At 40.6% G+C, this 17285-nt stretch overlaps 2 protein-coding genes across 3 annotated transcripts in view; one reads left to right on the plus strand and one right to left on the minus strand.

The window, feature by feature from the left end:
* ptprz1a (protein tyrosine phosphatase receptor type Z1a) overlaps positions 1-965 on the minus strand; it is a 45422-nt gene extending 44457 nt beyond the window's left edge. For both annotated transcript variants that reach the window (XR_009940473.1, XM_062548339.1), the window contains exon 1: positions 756-965. Coding sequence is in view for 1 of the 2 variants with exons in the window: in XM_062548339.1 (XP_062404323.1) it covers positions 756-819 (64 nt within the window). In the remaining variant the exon portion in view is untranslated. The remainder of the gene's footprint in view (positions 1-755) is intronic.
* A 9141-nt stretch (positions 966-10106) lies between these two features.
* slc15a5 (solute carrier family 15 member 5) lies at positions 10107-16920 on the plus strand. Its single transcript, XM_062547859.1, has 10 exons — positions 10107-10124; positions 11634-12273; positions 14323-14545; positions 14762-14931; positions 15050-15270; positions 15439-15625; positions 15781-15969; positions 16076-16207; positions 16582-16690; positions 16782-16920. Exons 1-10 carry the CDS (start codon positions 10107-10109, stop codon positions 16918-16920), a joined length of 2028 nt encoding a protein of 675 aa, XP_062403843.1.
* Positions 16921-17285: the final 365 nt, after the last annotated feature.

Here is a 17285-nt window from a genome sequence, read left to right on the forward strand (position 1 = left end):
GGTATCAGTAGCAACAGACGGACCTCAGCTGCCAGACTATTCATTTAAGTAGCGAGTTTTGACCAATCAATTCTTGTTTGGGTGCACAAACATAGCGCTTGACTTGATAATAACACAGACCTAGTCCGACTACCGTAGCGAAAGCCCCCTTTCATGCGTGACAGGTCCCTTTTTGTGGTGATGGACCAAATAAATGCTATAGCTTAACGCCTGATGCCGGGGAACGTTTTAATTGAACCAGTGCGATATTGTATGGTGCCGCTTGAGAGTCTATGCTAGTATGCTTGCAGTATTTATTTGCAGTATTTATTTAAAAACAGAAAATGTGAACAAACTGAACAAGTAGAGATTCAATCAGCCCAGCCCAAACCAAAGTTCCTGCCTGAGACGGATGCTGGTCGTATTTAGTGGAATTGGTTTATCCCTTTGTAGCTCGACCTGCACAACACTGAATTTTAAGATTTAACAAATAAACTAGGTATCAAAACTAATTTCGGTATGACCTCCTTGGAATATATAGGCCTATAAATAAGACCTAGAATACCATGGAACCTGTTTGTACTTGAACTTCGGTGTTCATGCGTAACAGCAAAACAACAGCCTCAATTCAGTGTTTTAAAGCTTGTTTTATGAGCAATAGCCAAAGTTGTTTCAGACAAAACACATTCTAGCCTATTGCAATATTGCAGCTGACGCGAATTGAATAAGTCAGATTTGCTAGGCTACTCAAAGAAGTAGGTTTCCAAAGTCCTTACCTATTTGACAGAGAAGCAGGAGCTGACCAAACCAAAGAACGCTCCTTAAGCTGGTAACCTCCATGTTCTCTCTACTTAGTACTCGCAGAATGGGTGATGGGTTGAATGAAGTTATAGGGGGTAACACTCCCACTGCGAGAAATAGTTTACATTTGTCTCATTCCGGTAAACCTTTGGCGTTAACACGCTCCACACTGCGCTGGCGACTCTCGCCCCGGTGCGAATGCAACCCACGGCCGTAACAAGACAGAGAGCTGCGCTTTACGGTGTGCGCCGCCCACAGACCACATCAATCTAGACGCTACTTTCTATACAGGGGTGAAGTTGCACACACGAGAAAAGTAAAATGCCTTTCTCTCTGAAAAAAAAAATCATGCTCAGCACTAAATTATCAGTTAATAAGATCCAATACGAAGAGAATAGGTCTAATGTGGCCGTAGAATGTGGGTTAATTGGGATAACGCCAGTATGTGTCAGGAAAGTGCCTGGAAAGATCCTACTTGTGTATGCGGCCGCACCACTCCGACATTCAGTTTAACAAAATGACTAAAAAGTCTCATGAGGTCATATGGGGGGGACTTGTCACCTTTAGCAAAGCTCCTCATCTTATACTGGGATACACATGAATGGGAGGTTGGAGCTTTTACAATCAAACATCACAGGAATTGGCTATTGGGGCTCACCTCTATGCCAAGCATTTAATTAACAACATTTCTGCGCGCTCACTCTCTCTCTCTCTCTCTCTCTCTCTCTCTCTCTCTCTCTCTCTCACTATCACTAATAGGAAAATGTTTGTTTGTCAGTTTTTAAGGCTGATCACAATTAAAGACCAGGCTCCATCTTAGAAAACTTGCTCAAAACCATTAGACAACAGTCATACTACTTATGAGCCAGGGAAGGGGCTTTGTGTTGGTTTGTGTTGTCTTTATAGCTCACTGCATTGAGCATTTATTTCAACATGAAATGTGGTCCTGTCTTCAGTCAATCTCCACATGTGGAGTTAAGATTTTGCTCCGACCATATTGACCCAGTAAAAAAACAGTAGCCTAAACCCGAAAAGACCCCAATAAATGTACAGACATGTTTATATATATAATTTCTCAAATTAGTAACAAAAAATAACATGTTTTTGTCTACAGTATATGCTACATGTTAAACATGTTATTTTTTGTTACTTTCTTTTGAGAAATTACTGGATTTTGATCAATAATCTTTTCATTTTAAGCATTTAAATAAAATAAATGTTAACTAATGATAATCTGTAACACATTCTGACAGACTATATAACACACTAACCATTATTACAATTATGGTGCCTACAGTGGCTATCTTGTGAAATCTTATGCTCTATGATGAGGGTCAATTCTTAGTGGGCAGTTCAGTATTTCTGGCATTCAACAACAAAACAGTTGTAATTATTATTATCATCATCATCATCTTTATTATTATTGGGGCAATTGCTCTGTCGCTAGTTTGGAGTTTAACACAGTTTTAAACTGGAGTTGGAGTTTAAAACCATGTTAAACTCCAAACTAGCGACAGAGCAATTGCCCCATTGTTATTGTTATTATTATTATTGTTATTATTATATTATTATTATTATTTAAAAAGTCCAAGATGTAGGGTATTTTTGTATTTTATTTAATTTGTTCTGTCGGTGGCCTTCAGGCATATACGTGAGCTTTCTGGTCATGTCTCACTGATGGGATGGTGTTTCTACTTTAATAACGTTCTGCATGCTCCCTGGGTGCACCCCTGTGAATACATTTGCATAACTAACACTGGATTATCTGTAATGTATGCACAAATGCTTCTCACTTGTTGAATTGTATGTTTCTGCAGTGAAAAAAATCTGAATCTAAATCTGAAAAACTGAATCTACACCCAATACAGGCATTGTGTGTGTGTGTGTGTGTGTGTGTGTGTGTGTGTGTGTGTGTGTGAGAGAGAGAGAGAGAGAGAGAGAGAGAGAGAGAGAGAGAGAGAGCACTTCATAAGTTTGGTGCTGTCAGGATGCACTTGAGAAAGTAGATATTCTATTTCATATCCTATTATTTTTCTAGGACTTGTTATGAGACTTGATCTCATGCTTCCAAATGCTCTTATGCAAAACAATATATAATAAAATCAGATAATTCTTCATTTCATTGACTGGCCAATTGTAGTGTGGGCTACTATAAGTACTTGGTGTTAAGAGTCTCTGAAGGCCTCGGATAAATGGGACACCTATGGGAGCAACTATGCAGCATTGATCTACTTTGATCATAGCAGGACAAATAGTAGTAGAGGGCTGGATGTCAATAATTTCTTTAATTATGCCGTGTCAAGGAATGTTATATGGATATCCTCAGTGGGATTTACACAGAACAATCCTAAATAGAGGGAACTTGTTTAATTGGACAGTATGTTTCATTTGAAGAGAGTGTACCCAAAGGTACCCAAAAGGTACCTAAATTACTAATAGGCCTGCTTTCATGCTCTGTACTGTAGGCTACATGATTCCAACAAATCTTGACATGATAATATTAGGTTATCAAATCACGAACATTGAACAAAGCTTACTTTTCACCTTATCAAATGCAGCATGATTTTGGAGATCGGATGGTATATTGTAAAAATGTTTACCTGAAATGATTTTTTATATGCAACTAAATGCATTTTAAGCTTTTTTGCATTTGCTAGGCTTTGGCTGGTAAATATGATGAAGTTCATACTTTATGTTAAAGACATCATATAGCCTAGTTTTTGTCCAATCGTCAAACAGACTTGGAAACACCAGCAAACTTACACCTGACACCCAGGACCTCTTAACATTTAAATTGACCAAACCCTTAACCTTAACCCCAAGATACAGTATATTAGCAACACTGAATGGAAACACTCTTTTGTAGTTTTGTTTCAACTTTTGAATTTTGTTGTGCAGCTAGTTCTGGTATTATCTTCAAATCAACTGATTCACATGGTATTACAGTAATCAACTAGATGCATGCATCTGTATTGTCATTTGCAAACACATCTGTTGTTTCAATGGCTGCCAATAAGCATCATTCAGCTCTGTAGCTCTGTGGGCTGAACCACCTCAAGCTGTCACAGCACGAGGTTCCATTGCCAACTTTATCACCAAAACATGTACTGTATACCATGTTAGCACATTTTGTATAGTGCCAGTTGGGCTGTTATTTGAGGTTTGTGCAGGTCTCTTCAGTTATTAGATTGAAACCTTCCCTTTTGTACCCTATATTTCTAGAGATAACAGTATAAATAAGGATAAGGAATAAGGAAAGTTTTAGAAGAACCAATAGCCTTCATTAAAACAATTATGATTTATCTTTTCATGCAGGTTTATTGGAGGCCTTATTTGCAACATGTTTTGGCCCACAGACAGCCAAATAAATTAATTTAATCTCCTGAAACAATGTCTCAAGATGAGCTGAACAGAATAGAAAATTAGTAAACATATTTCCACCCATCCTTTAATGTGCTTTTATGATAGCTCCCAAAGGACTTGATTTTTAAAATGTATCCCTCAAAGTTTGCATAGGCTACAAAGTTTACATAGGCAATATAGATTGGTATTAGCAACCAGTCAGATCTCAGTGTTCTAACAATTTGTGCCATGACCTCATTTCCTCAGAAATGACATTGATCCCTCTGCTTCCCCATCAACTCTGTTTTTGGTTCACTGCCTTAGCTCAATTCACGTAACACTACGATCTACAGTAGCTTGCTACACCAGTTTTATTGACAACGACCTATGTCACCCAAATCCCAATTTAGTGGTAGGCCAAATCAATGGCTCAAAGTGCATTGTGGGTGATAGTGGTGACAACTCGCACCTGCTATGCCCTGCTTGGAGATCTGGTCATCCACTACAAATCCTTTAGCAGTATTGCAGTTGACGGCAATACTAATGGAAAAATACTTTCATTCTTTAGAGTAGAATGTTGAAGAAAAGAGCCATAAACCACCCTCTGTGGCAATCCAATGAAGATTGTGTCGACATGATGAAATGGCCCACTTCTTATTCTAATGCTACTGTAGTTCAACTGTTCTCTCATTGATATTTCATGGGGACACAAACAAGGCAGCAATAGCCTACTCTAAAAAATTGTAACTGTCATGAAAACTGAAAAGATATTTGTTTTACAGCACGAACATAATATGAATCAAGTTATTCTTTTTACCTTAAAGGAGTGTATTTGTGCTTTCTCGAAGTAGGCTATTCATAAATATTGCTCTTACAAATCAGTGAATCACTGATGAAATGCAAGATATGAAAAAGAGATGCTTTCAGAACAATATTGAGAGTCCCTGCACTTGGCTCTCATACTTTTGATGAGCCATCCATATTCAAAGCTTTGCTGCTGTATTGTTGAGTCCAACAGTTTGCGAGCCTTGGTTACCATTCATGTTTTATGAAGATTAACTGTCATTGTGGGCTTCCAGTGCACCACTCTCCTCTGTGAGCAATTGTGAGTCTGTCTCCAAACTCATTTTCTGGGGTCTGAGAGCTGTGTCCAGTGCAGCGTGGAGCTCTCAGCATACCAGTCCAAGAACAAAACACCCCTTCAGAGCCCCCAACTTGGATTTTAAATCAAAGTGCTTACAAATGACATCAGGTTCCCTGAGTGTCAGAAGAAAAGATGGGAGGCAGCATTGAAGGCTCTTTCATCAGAACCCAACCCAGACTTCTGTGTCAGCCATGGCCAGTGAGCCCATAAAGAGGTGACTCATACACACACACACACTTACTGAATGGGAAAACTCACAGACTTAACCCTGACAACAATATAATGACAGACATTTGTATAAGGATTTATGAATATCTTTCAAAATGTTTTACAAAAAAGTATAGACCACACGAAGGAACAGACAGTCCCAACTCGATTCCTTTGGATAAATTATATAACATATTGAACATTTGGCTGCTTGGTGATGGTGACAGTAATAAGGTGGTGTTGTTGTATAGAACACAATAAATAAGATTAGAACATAAAAAATATACACATTAAGGCTTATAACACAGTCATTTGAGACTATGTGATAAAACAAGGCACTGGAACCTCAGCTGTATCTGGTAGATAGATGGTTTACACAAGAATGTTCAGTTCAATAACCATCTACAAAGTGATTTACTCATTCCCACAATATCACCAATTTCTCCGAATTACAAGCATATTGATAGAGCAGCTCTGTGGTGATTGCTATCCACTTCAACAATTAGGTGGAAAAACTATTTCAGTCATTGAAATTATTCCCTAGATTTGGCATGCATAATTAGTACATTTGTATTTGTAAATGTCCCGCTCTTAATCTTCAAAGCCTGCTAATATTTTTTCCCCCTTTGGGGACTGTTTCCGACGGCCTCCAGTTATTGGGCTAGCTAGAGAAGAAGCGCAGGGAGACAATGGGCCTAAGAGCCCGCCTTTCTCTGAGGGTCCCTCCTCACAATGGACTTCCTCAGCACTCATACAAAAGAGCCTGAATGTGCATAAAACAGTCCAGATTCAATGGCATTCCTATCCCGCCTCCTGCTCACAATATACCCAGAATGCATACTCTCCATTTCCTTCTCACATACCCAACTGGGCAGCGGGGCCAACATTTTAGGGTAACCTTGGGAAAACATGTGATATAGAAGTATGATGTACGTGCTATAGTATGGATAAGATGCCTAAATGGATGATGTAGACGATAACCATGCTTGAAGTAACACATGTCTAAGTGTTTGCAAAGCTTTACTCCAGCACAATAAGGTAGTGTGATTTTATTTGAAACAATGAAACTATGTGGTTGCACAAAAACATGCATTCTTTGCCTTAGTCCAAATGAATACCCATTTCAGAAGAGGGTCCAAATAGGGCTTTGTGGTTATCATCAGAATACCATGTCAGTGCACCCAGTGGCCTTGGGAGCGGGTACATTAGCTCTCCTATCACATCCTCAGACTGATCTGCGGGAGCCCTATTGTCACTAACTACAACGGCGCCTTTGGCACCCCAGCAGCTTAACACCCTGGGGCAACCTGGCGTCAATGGCAAGAGCTCCAATGGGAGAAAAAGCGTCTGGCTGTACGCAACAGAAGGAACGGCATAATCCTTTTGCCCTGTACATCTCCACAGGCCGTTTTTACGCCACAAATCAAAAGCCTCCTTGCCAATTACCCCCAGTCTTTTCACCAGTGCTCTCTCCCTCAGAACTAAGACTGCTGCTCTGGGAACAGGGACATGTCCATATCGGTCTCCATTCTCCATCTCCATTTTTGTCCACCTGGGAACATAAACAAAATAGTTTTTATTGACATTTCTGCTCTAGATCACATTTGTCCAGTAATGTACTGCAATGTGGGGCATTATGGACAAAGGTCCAGATGGTGATCATCAAACCTGAACACCTTTAACTCCTCAGTGTGGAATGATGTGGTGGCTGCACCTGCACAGCCTAATGCTGCACTTTAAGAATTGTTTGAATCAAATAATCTTCCATTTGTAGCAGCGACAGCCTTTCAAACATTTGGCAGTGTCTGGCATAGTAATCATCATTTTGTCCAAAGTGTATCTTTTCATCATTTCTGTGGTTTTGGAAGAGGTTGTTCAGCCCAGTCCTCCAGCCTTACCAATACCAGTCGTTTTGTTCATTTGGTGAGGGTCAGAGCTTCTTGTGCATCTATGGGGCAGCATCAGTCTCTTAAAGGCAATAGTCATTCTGATTAGGGCATCATGGCAAGAATCAAGACCTAAAAGTTAACTTAGAACACAGACTGCAAACATAATACACAATGTCATTCATTAATGTTGCTGGGGATTCAACAAAGTTGTCTCAAAGTGGTTTATAGAGCCCATGGCCTGAATCCCATCGAGTAAGCATAGAGATGACAATGGAAACGAAAGGAGGGGTCCAAAACTCTGTGTAAGACTGGCACAATATTATAACAGAAAAGGATGCCATGTCCTGCTCATTTGAGTCAGTTGATTCATTGCAGGTGATTCGAATCGCCCCTAACTTTCGGCTTGGTTAAGTATAGGACATTAATAGCAATAGCCATTACAATGAAATCTCTGTGGTGCAATAAAGAGAGAGAAACATAGGTGGACAGGCAGATAAAATATCTTCAGTTAAAGTTGTCCACCCTACTGGATAAATCACAGAGGTATTTCAACTCCCAAAGTTAGACTGATGTTACACTGCTCTGATGCTATTTAGTGCTTACAACATCAATGTTACATGTTGCTCCTCATCTTGCTACTCATTTTCAAACAGCGCCCCCTAGTGACATCATTTCAACCTCACAAATGAAGCAGATGCATGTAGTGGAGATGCAGCAGGGGAGTGAGAGGGAAAACAGGCCAATTGTGTCCAGAAATAATTGATCTCAGATGACCCTAAATTCTCATCTTGCTGGAAAGGGAAAAAACAGGGATTAATTCAGTTGAAATGTGTTATTTATTGCATATCAGGAAGTCTGGTTAATTCTGTTCATCACACTCTCCTAAACTCCCTTAGTATAATAAAGAGCAAAAAAATAGATCAATCATAGATTTTTTAAAATTCATTTTTTAACACAATCACAATGACAACACAATCAAAATCACAGGTCTTAAGTCAAGTTGATAAAATCATATATTTATGTTAAATTGAGATCAATTATGCATACAAACATTGGCCGGGTTTCCCAAAATCGTTAAGAAGCTCTTAAGTCCTAAGAACTTCTTAGGAGCGTTCTTAGAACATTCTTACAACGCTCCTAAGAAGTTCTTAGCACTTAAGAGCTTCTTAACAATTTTGGGAAACCCGGCCATTATAGGCTAAGCAAAGAAGAATCTAATTTTTAGTTTTCCTTTCCTCTCAGACCTGCTTTAGCACATACATAAAGTTAAATAAAATTATTAGTTTTCAAAGTACTGTTTTACATCCTACCAATGACTAAACGTTTCATATTTTAGATGAAGCACAGTAGCCATGTCATGTACACAGAAGAAAACAGATAGGGACTCCATAGTCATGCTAGTAATCCTAATCCTTACCTCCCTAAGGAGCATGTTGAAGCATTATTTGGCCTCTTGAATAGCATTTCTTGTACATGTATGTCAATATAGTTTGCGATTAAACAGATGTTGTTCTTATTAGATAATCATAACAACTTGCCTGCTGTAGATTTGGTCTGGATAAAGCTTTGTTGCCTCAGTGCTATGCCCTAACCATCAACATCATCAGCGGTCACCCAAGACAAGTAGGACTGTCCTCTCCTTGGGCATCTACCTGTGGGTCTGCAGATGGCTGCAGAGGCCGAGTGCTCCACATAGCTTGGTGCAGCATGGGCAGGGAAAGTCCAAGTGGCGAGTGGTGGTGGAACCACCACCTTTTCTCTCTTTCCTTCCAGTGCTGTTGTTTAGACTCTGCCTCACAGCGGAGTGAGACATCCAAACAGTGGCATATAGCATCATTGTGAGAGCCAGAGATTGCTGTGATGGTAACATCACAAGGGTCATGATTGATTCAGATGACTGCTGGACAGATATCGCCTCATTCGATCCACAATGTTCCCTCTGCTCCCCTCTCTCTCTCTGCCTTTTCTCCCTATAGTATAACATTATATAATACCATTATATTTAAGTATTCATATAAGTGAAATTAAATTGAAAATGAAAGTGAATGTCCATTAAACTCAAAAAGAGCAGGATTCAAAAGGAGCAGAACCGGCCAAGACTGAACCTGAGATCACCCATGCAGCTTCTGCAGGCCTCTCTCAACATGTCCAGTGCAATTCATAGATTTGTATATCTCAAGAACAACTTAAGTTACAATTTTGAAATTTGGTATGCTTACACTTGGCTATATTTGGTCACATCACAAAATGGCCACCAACAGCCAATCGAAATTCAGCAGCCAATTCACAGATTCAAAGTTCACAAAATTTGACAGGCTGCCTTCCTACATTCTCTGGATGCATGCCAAGTGTTAGGAAATTATGACCATGGGGTGCTGCAATTGATATATTTCAGGACATGCCTGTGCCAATATCTTATGATAAAGTTAAGGAAATTTGACATGTGAAATCACCGCCACAGTGTTTCGATGTCACTGTGCTGAATTTGAAGAAATTATATCCACAGGGTGGCACTGCAACTGGCACATTTAAATCTTTGTTGTTAGTTTGTTGACGTGGAGCAGCACATACAAACCTGTACAGACACTGATACATCCAAAGGCCCACACACAACTCACCAGTATACTGGTGTACACACAAACACAGATACAGACAGGCAAACACACACTCTGTGGTACAGTATGGTTCATATATGATTCCATGTCATTTTGTAACTAATTTTGTAACTTTGTTACAGTTCGAACATGTCTAGTGGTCTATGTGTACTGCATTATTAAACAATGGTTGAGTAATCAAGGGGAGATGCTGTAAGACTGAAGGTTGCATACGTAAGGCATGCAATGGCCTTGGTAGGCATGACTTGCTGTTTCCAAGGAGTTGCAGGAGTAGGGGATGGAGAAGACTTGGGAAACATGCTTTATCTTCTTTGTGCATCAGAAGGCAGCATCTAGTTTCCTCCGGCTTACATTTGAGGAGCTTTGAATCAGACTTTGGTTGATGTCAAAGTTCTTTGAGACCGTGGTCATATTCACTGTGCAAGGAGTGTTGAATGTAGGACAACTTGAGCCTTTTTTGGGGGAAATGAGTCACCTTGATCATTTGGATTTTGAAAACACTTTCTTCAGATACATATAAGTCGTGTCTATCTATAATCCTGTCATGTTCAAACACAGTGAATGGACTGAGACTGAGGGTGTCCATGGCAACATGAGTCTTGAGTCATTCACCAGCATGCCACACAGGCTGAGCCTTCTTTTGGTGTTGCCAGGCCTCCCATCAACACTCTTGCTTTCTGCTCACTCAAGTTTTGCTTGTAGACTTCCATTCAGGACTGCTCAGTGCCACCTGTGTGGCCTATTCTATCCATCATAATTGGGGGGATCAAGCAGAAATCCTGTGGCCCGGCCCACTGCAGCCATTCAGAGCAGTGAGTTGACATCACAGAGTCACAGCACCATGTCATTTGATTCGATGCCAGTAAAAGGTGAATAACCACACAATAATATGTGTCCATCTCACCCTGAAAGAGGGAATAGATAAGTTTCAATTTTAGACATACAGTATTCTTCATATGTTCACATCACAAAGTCTTCCTAATTGTGACCATGGTGAGTAGTTGTTAAACACATATTAACATCAATATGTTGGACAAACCTTCTGCATCTTACTGTGAAAAGAAAATAAGACATTCACAGTTTTAGAAATATTAAAACATTCAAATTCATTTGAATCAAAGAGAGTAAAAACAGATGTTGTCAGGTGTCATGACTGGTAGCCTAAATGAGCTGAAGCGCTCTAGTCCTAGCTGTGAGACACACTGTCACACTCTTCACATGGTTGCTTTAATTGTTTCAGTTCCTCTTTAAAAAAAAAAAAAAGCCTACAATTATGTCCTCACCAACTGCCTCTTTAACAAATGAGTGTGACATTCTTACATATACTCTCTGGTACTAGACTTAATTAATTTTAATTTGCACTTATTGCCAGAGTTTCTTTAATACTAGCTTGTCAATTGAGTCATCCTTATAAGGATGTAGCGTGTGTTCCAGATGCTACACAAACAAATCAACCTTCCAGTGCACATGACCATGTTTAACAACCTTATATTGGTGCTTCATGTTTGGCTAAGATTTGTGTTGTCTAGTTTACTAACAGAACCATAAGAGATCTGAAGGAACTTGACTTGGCAGCTCAGACAAGAGGTTGATATTTCTGGATAGTGTCTGAGGGGGGCTGATCTATGCATCCATCATTTTCACGTGCACGTTCAGCACCTCTGTGTCCTCTGGTGCCATGGTGACGAGGCTGCTTACAGACTGGCTTCACACCCGAGTCAAGATAAGAAGGTAAACATCCCCCGTAGCACTGCTTTGCACATTCCAAAGAGAAATGCACACGTGCAGGCGTCTCTAAGCCTTTGGTCATCAGTGTCCCTGAAAAGTACCAGCTATGTGTGGAATGGCCACACGTGCTCTGAGTTTCTACAAAGGGAGGATGACATCTCTCCTCCCCAGCAGTCCCAACGGGAGCCCAGGAGCAGCAGCATGGGAGCGGTAGACACGCCCGGGCTGAAGGAGGCGCACCTCCTCCGGCGGGTCTCCACCACCCGCAGGCCCAGCGGGATGGCCCTGCCGCCCAGCATCAAGCCCCGGCACAGCCGCAAGAAACTGCAGGTCATCATCTGTGTGCTCCTAGTGGAGCTGTGTGAGCGCTTCACCTTCTTTGGGATCGTCTGTAACATGATCCTCTTCTGCACAATCAAACTGGGATATGACAACCACCAGGCAGCCATTGTCAACTTGTGCTTTGTTGGAGCTAGTACCCTCACACCAGTCCTGGTGGGCTGGTTTGCAGAGACATGCCTAGGAAGGACCAAGGTTCTCTATATGTGCGCCTTCATGCATTTCATTGGTAAGAATCTCTTTTTTTTGTTTAAAAGTTGTCTTCATCTGAAGATAAGACAGTAGGCTACACCAGAAAATGAATAGATGCTAGAATATCAGATGAAAGGTGAATTGCCCATCAAAGCCTTCAGCCCTTACAGGGCCCTGTCTTACACACAGCGGATTGTGGAACCAAGTGTAATGCAAGTATTTTTCCTTTCTTATATCCAACGCAGTGATGCTTTTTCCGCCAAACACTCAAGTTCAGGAGCTGTCAAATGAATGATGCGCTCCCACAGGCATGTCAATGAAAAAAATAGGTGTGGTCAGGCGCATGAAAGAGAGTCCCTATTTTACTGCCACTAAAAACGATAATGCCACTGACCAAGATAAAAACCTGGTCTAAAGTGAAAAGCGCATGTAAAGCACAGATATATTGAAGGCGCCCTGTCACAAAGTCCAGCAACGAGTTTCAGGCAATGACTCGTCTGCTTTGATATAATTTGAATAAGGATTTTTATTCAGTCTTCAAAACATTATTGGGGTAATCAACAGTCTGGGGTCCCCTTAATCGTGTTTTGCATTCCATGATGCACCCAATTTGACAGGTCTGGACAGCAGGCAGGTATTCCCTGAAAAAACATTGTTTGGGGGACAGTATGTTGCTCGAAACCTGTGTACATCATTCAGAATTGGTTGTGCCTTGCCAGATAATATCTGGCAAGGCACAACCATGCCCACGAAATACTGTAGGCACTAATGCACCTCCACACATGGGTGCTGGATTCTGAAATGAGCACTAAAGCAAGTTGGATATGTAGGATAGTTGAATCGTCCTTATTCCAGAGGAGTCCGTGATTTCCAAAAATAATTGTACATTTCTATTGGTCTAACCACATGACCCTTCCACTTTACTTCAGTCAATGTTAAATGAGATTAGACTCAGATTTATGTATCAAGTCTAAATAAAATGTATTTGCATGGTTAAGTTTACACTGCATTTGTGAATGGAGCATTAAACTGTGGTCATGGTTATTAGATGGTTATCTCATAAAATGATTTTCTTTACAGAAAAGGTCTGATTTGCGCTCCTTGCTCTTAAAAGGAATGTCACTCTCATTGGTTTAATGGATGTTATGCCTAAAACACACACATGACTAATATAATTAAGAAATATATAGAACAACCCTTTTGAACAATGTGCCTGGCGTCCGACCCAGGAAATCCAGAGTTCTCGTGAGAGCACAATGTGAATTTGCTCAGCAAGTAACTCTAGAAATCTGTTATGATGCTCATTACCCATGTCCTTGGAGCCAACTGTATCAATCATATCAGTGTATCTGATATAGGCAGGCCAAAGGCAAGCTAAACAGATGACGACAGCGTTGCAATCTCGAAGTCCGGAAACATTGGTCAGAGTGCTATTTAATTGCATATTTTCAAATGCATGCATGGTACCGCCCTGGACCATTCTCATTACTGATAGCCAGAATCTTTTGTACATTTGGGTCTGGATTTCCAGGTTAGCATCTGACCATGTATTACGATAGCTACAATTAACTGGACATGCCCCATATGTGTCTTAATGCTTCAGACCATGCTTTTCAACTGGCAATTTGGTGACGTAGCCTACCTGTACCTGTTATTAGTCACACCTGCCCTATCCTCTCCAAGACGCTGAGGACGGCTGTTAGCCGAAACGCGTCCGTCTTGTTCATGCTTTCTAGTTAAATAAAGTAACAAGATTATATTCGCGAGTGCGTTTATTTTGCTTTAAACTAGTTTTTCTTTTTACGCACCCAAAGACTTCATAAAACTCGGAGTTTGAGCGCATCTGCCTTTCTGATCTACTATTGACATACTGTGCATCAGCAAAAGCAAGGTAGCTTCACCAGCACCAAGTTAGACTGTCTTTAGACTGATCAATTATTCTAGTTATTGCTCTTAACTCCATTTCAGACTTGTTGCTGCAACACCACAACATCTCTTATATGAAGATGAAAAAATTTACTAAAAAAAATGGGAACTGGACAGAGAAAGCTCTGTTCATCAGTTATTTTCTCAACTAAACTTTCAGGTACTGCTATGCTTCCAGTGGTGGCATTCCCGTTTGAGGACTTTTATATGGATACTCACAATATAATACACCACCTGGAGCCCAGGGAGCAGCAGATTCTTTTCTACATTGGCCTCCTGGCTGCTGCTCTAGGAATAGGCGGCATTCGAGCCATTCTCTGTCCTATGGGCGCCTATCACCTGCAGGGCTACGACCAACATCAGCTCCTGTCCTTCTTCAACTGGTGGGTTTCACCTTTGCTCTACCTGTTATGCTGTGCAGAAATGGTCATGGCTTGCATAAAAAAATGTTGCTGGGGTCCATGATTTTCATTGCTAACTAATTTAAAATGTTGCTGTGAAAACATATTTAGAGGGCAAATAAATACTTCTATATCACCAGCAAAATCACCTGTGACATTTTAAATAGAAGAATGTGAGACTATCACCTGCATTTATAGGTTCTTTTGGCTGGTCAATCTGAATTCTACAGTGGTGTTCTTGGGAATCGCCTACATCCAGCAGTCTGTGGCCAAAAATCTAGGATTCCTTATTCCATTTACATCTGTTCTACTTGCACTCATTGCCATACATATGGTGCGAAGCAACCTAACCTTCCGCCCAAAGAAAGGTTGTTATGACTCCATAAACTTCTTCACTTAAACAAAAAATATTTTAGTCTCAATTTGTCTTAATGGCCTGTGAGGGAATATTCAGAAGAAAACAAATATGTTGCCTCTTTCCAGGAGGAAGCTCTTTACTGACCACAATGGGTGTGTTCCTGAACTCACTGAAGATGTGTTGTTTACGTTACCGTTACTTGAGTGGGGATGTCTCCAGTTGGTTGGACCGTGCGAAGGAGAACAATGGTGGCCGATACAGTGAGACACACGTTGAGAATGTCAAGATCCTGGCAAAGCTGTTTCCTCTTTTTATCCTCCAGCTCATCTACCGCACCTGCATAACACAGGCAAGTCCAAGGTCATCAGTCATGTCCCACATAATTTCATCTCTACAAAGACTAGTTTCTAAAGAGGTGTCAAGGTGATCATTCATTTAGACAGAGATCACCTTCCAAAAGCATTTAGCAGATGTCCTTGAAGAAATATCTTAACCAATGTGTGCACTGTGTGTCCAGATTCCGTCAGGCTACTATCTCCAGACCATGCACTCCAATCTGAATATGAATGGCTTCCTGCTGCCCATAGCTGCCATGAATGTGATTAGCATCCTGCCACTACTGTTGCTCGCTCCCCTACTTGAATTTGTGAGCACCTGCAACCTGTCCATGCAGAAGAAGCCCCTTTCTCCAGCTACAGCAATAAGTAAGGCTTGAAGTGTTATTCTGTGAAATAAACATATAAATGCATTCACTGTAATAGATAATCAAATATGGAGACTGAGGAAATTAAAATATGGTATTTATGGTCTATATCTAATAGGTCTATATCTAATGGTCATTGTGTTTATTTGCCTGAAGCTCTGGGTCATACATGTGCCACTCTTTCTACACTGGTGGCTGGTATCACAGAGATGTACAGGAAGGAATACCCCCTGGTGCAACAGACCTTGTCAGGGAAAGTGTTGCAGGTGTCCTCCATGGCCTGCTTCCAGCTCACACCCCAGTATATTCTACTGGGAATGGCAGAGGCCCTAGTAAGCCCAGCATGTAAGTCCTCTCCTTCCCTAAAGGTCATCTCAGAAACAGGCGCAAATGGACACTAAAATAACGCTGAAAATCATTTGAAATTCTCTCCCTGTCAAACATCATCCAGGCTCCATCATCTCCTTCTGTCTGACTCCAAGTCATTTGCGTGGAATTGCTCTGCACTTTCTGACTTTATCTTATGGAGGAGGATGTTTTCTGGGGGCTTTAATTGTCCAGCTGGTCTTTTCTGTATCTGACAGTAAGTTTCCTGTGGCACTGTGGTATATTGGGGAAGACCTTAATATACTTTAAAATATTTGTCATGAATGCCTCTGGTAAACACTTGCTGGCTGCTATACCTGACCCTATCCTTTTGACAGTGTTTCCAACCCACACCACAAAACTCCATGTAGTGCAAAAGCCTCAGTGGCTGGTTGGAACATCATGTGTTAATCTGTCCTTCATTGAAATAAATTTGAAGATGATAATGGTTGCCTATAAAAACAAACAAACCTCAAAAGTGGCAGGTCTACATTGTATGAAATTATTCATTTTATGCTACTGTATATTCCATTCTTGTAAATATGCAGTTAGACTATTGATTGTGGATTTTAAAAAAAAAACTATTTATAGGTGGATTTTACCCGAATATTCTGAGTGATGGAAACCTAGAGGGCTTTTTCTTCCTATTGTCTGCACTGATGGCAATTAACACCATAGTCTTTTGGAAACTATCACACAGGTAGGCTCTCTATCTTCTGACAGGCCTACCCTATTGTTTTGATAGCCATCATCAGTTTTATGACCGTAATTGCTTTGTCTTTATCACCAAGGTACTCAGACTTAACTGTGGAGTTGGGAAAAGGAGTGAGGAGCAGTCGTCTTGCTGAAAAACTTCTGCAGTACAAAACTGTCCTCCGGTTCTACGACACAATTAACCACTCTGGAACTGTTCCCAATGTGGAAATCTAAACCTGTCCCGAAAATGATGGCCCTGTAACGCTGGCGTTACACACTCCCAAAACAAAAAACACGGAACACTTTTTATATAGGCTATTGAAGAGTTTATAGTAGGCTACTCTGTATGTCCATTGTAGATGGAGGATCTATGCTTATCGTATCAAAATAAGCTATTGGACCATTGAATATTTTTACTGAATGTATTTTTTCCCCTTTGGTCATTACAATTATAAAACTTAAAGATCTAAGCGTCCTGTTTCCCTGATATAGCCTAGGCCTACTATAAACATTTGGAAAGGTACATGATAGGCTACAATCAAATATTGCTACAGCACTTAATGATTCCAAGTGAGAATCCAATGAATCTGTCTGGCTGA

This window comes from Sardina pilchardus, chromosome 10 (genome assembly GCF_963854185.1).
Source record: "Sardina pilchardus chromosome 10, fSarPil1.1, whole genome shotgun sequence".
Classification (NCBI taxonomy): domain Eukaryota; kingdom Metazoa; phylum Chordata; class Actinopteri; order Clupeiformes; family Clupeidae; genus Sardina; species Sardina pilchardus.

Excerpts from the sequence above, each read along its gene's own strand:
- slc15a5 (XM_062547859.1), top strand. Across the intron at positions 14,932-15,049 it reads AACCTTCCGCCCAAAGAAAG|GAAGCTCTTTACTGACCACA; the intron begins GTTGTTATGACT and ends TCTTTCCAGGAG. Across the intron at positions 16,208-16,581 it reads GGTCTTTTCTGTATCTGACA|GTGGATTTTACCCGAATATT; the intron begins GTAAGTTTCCTG and ends AACTATTTATAG.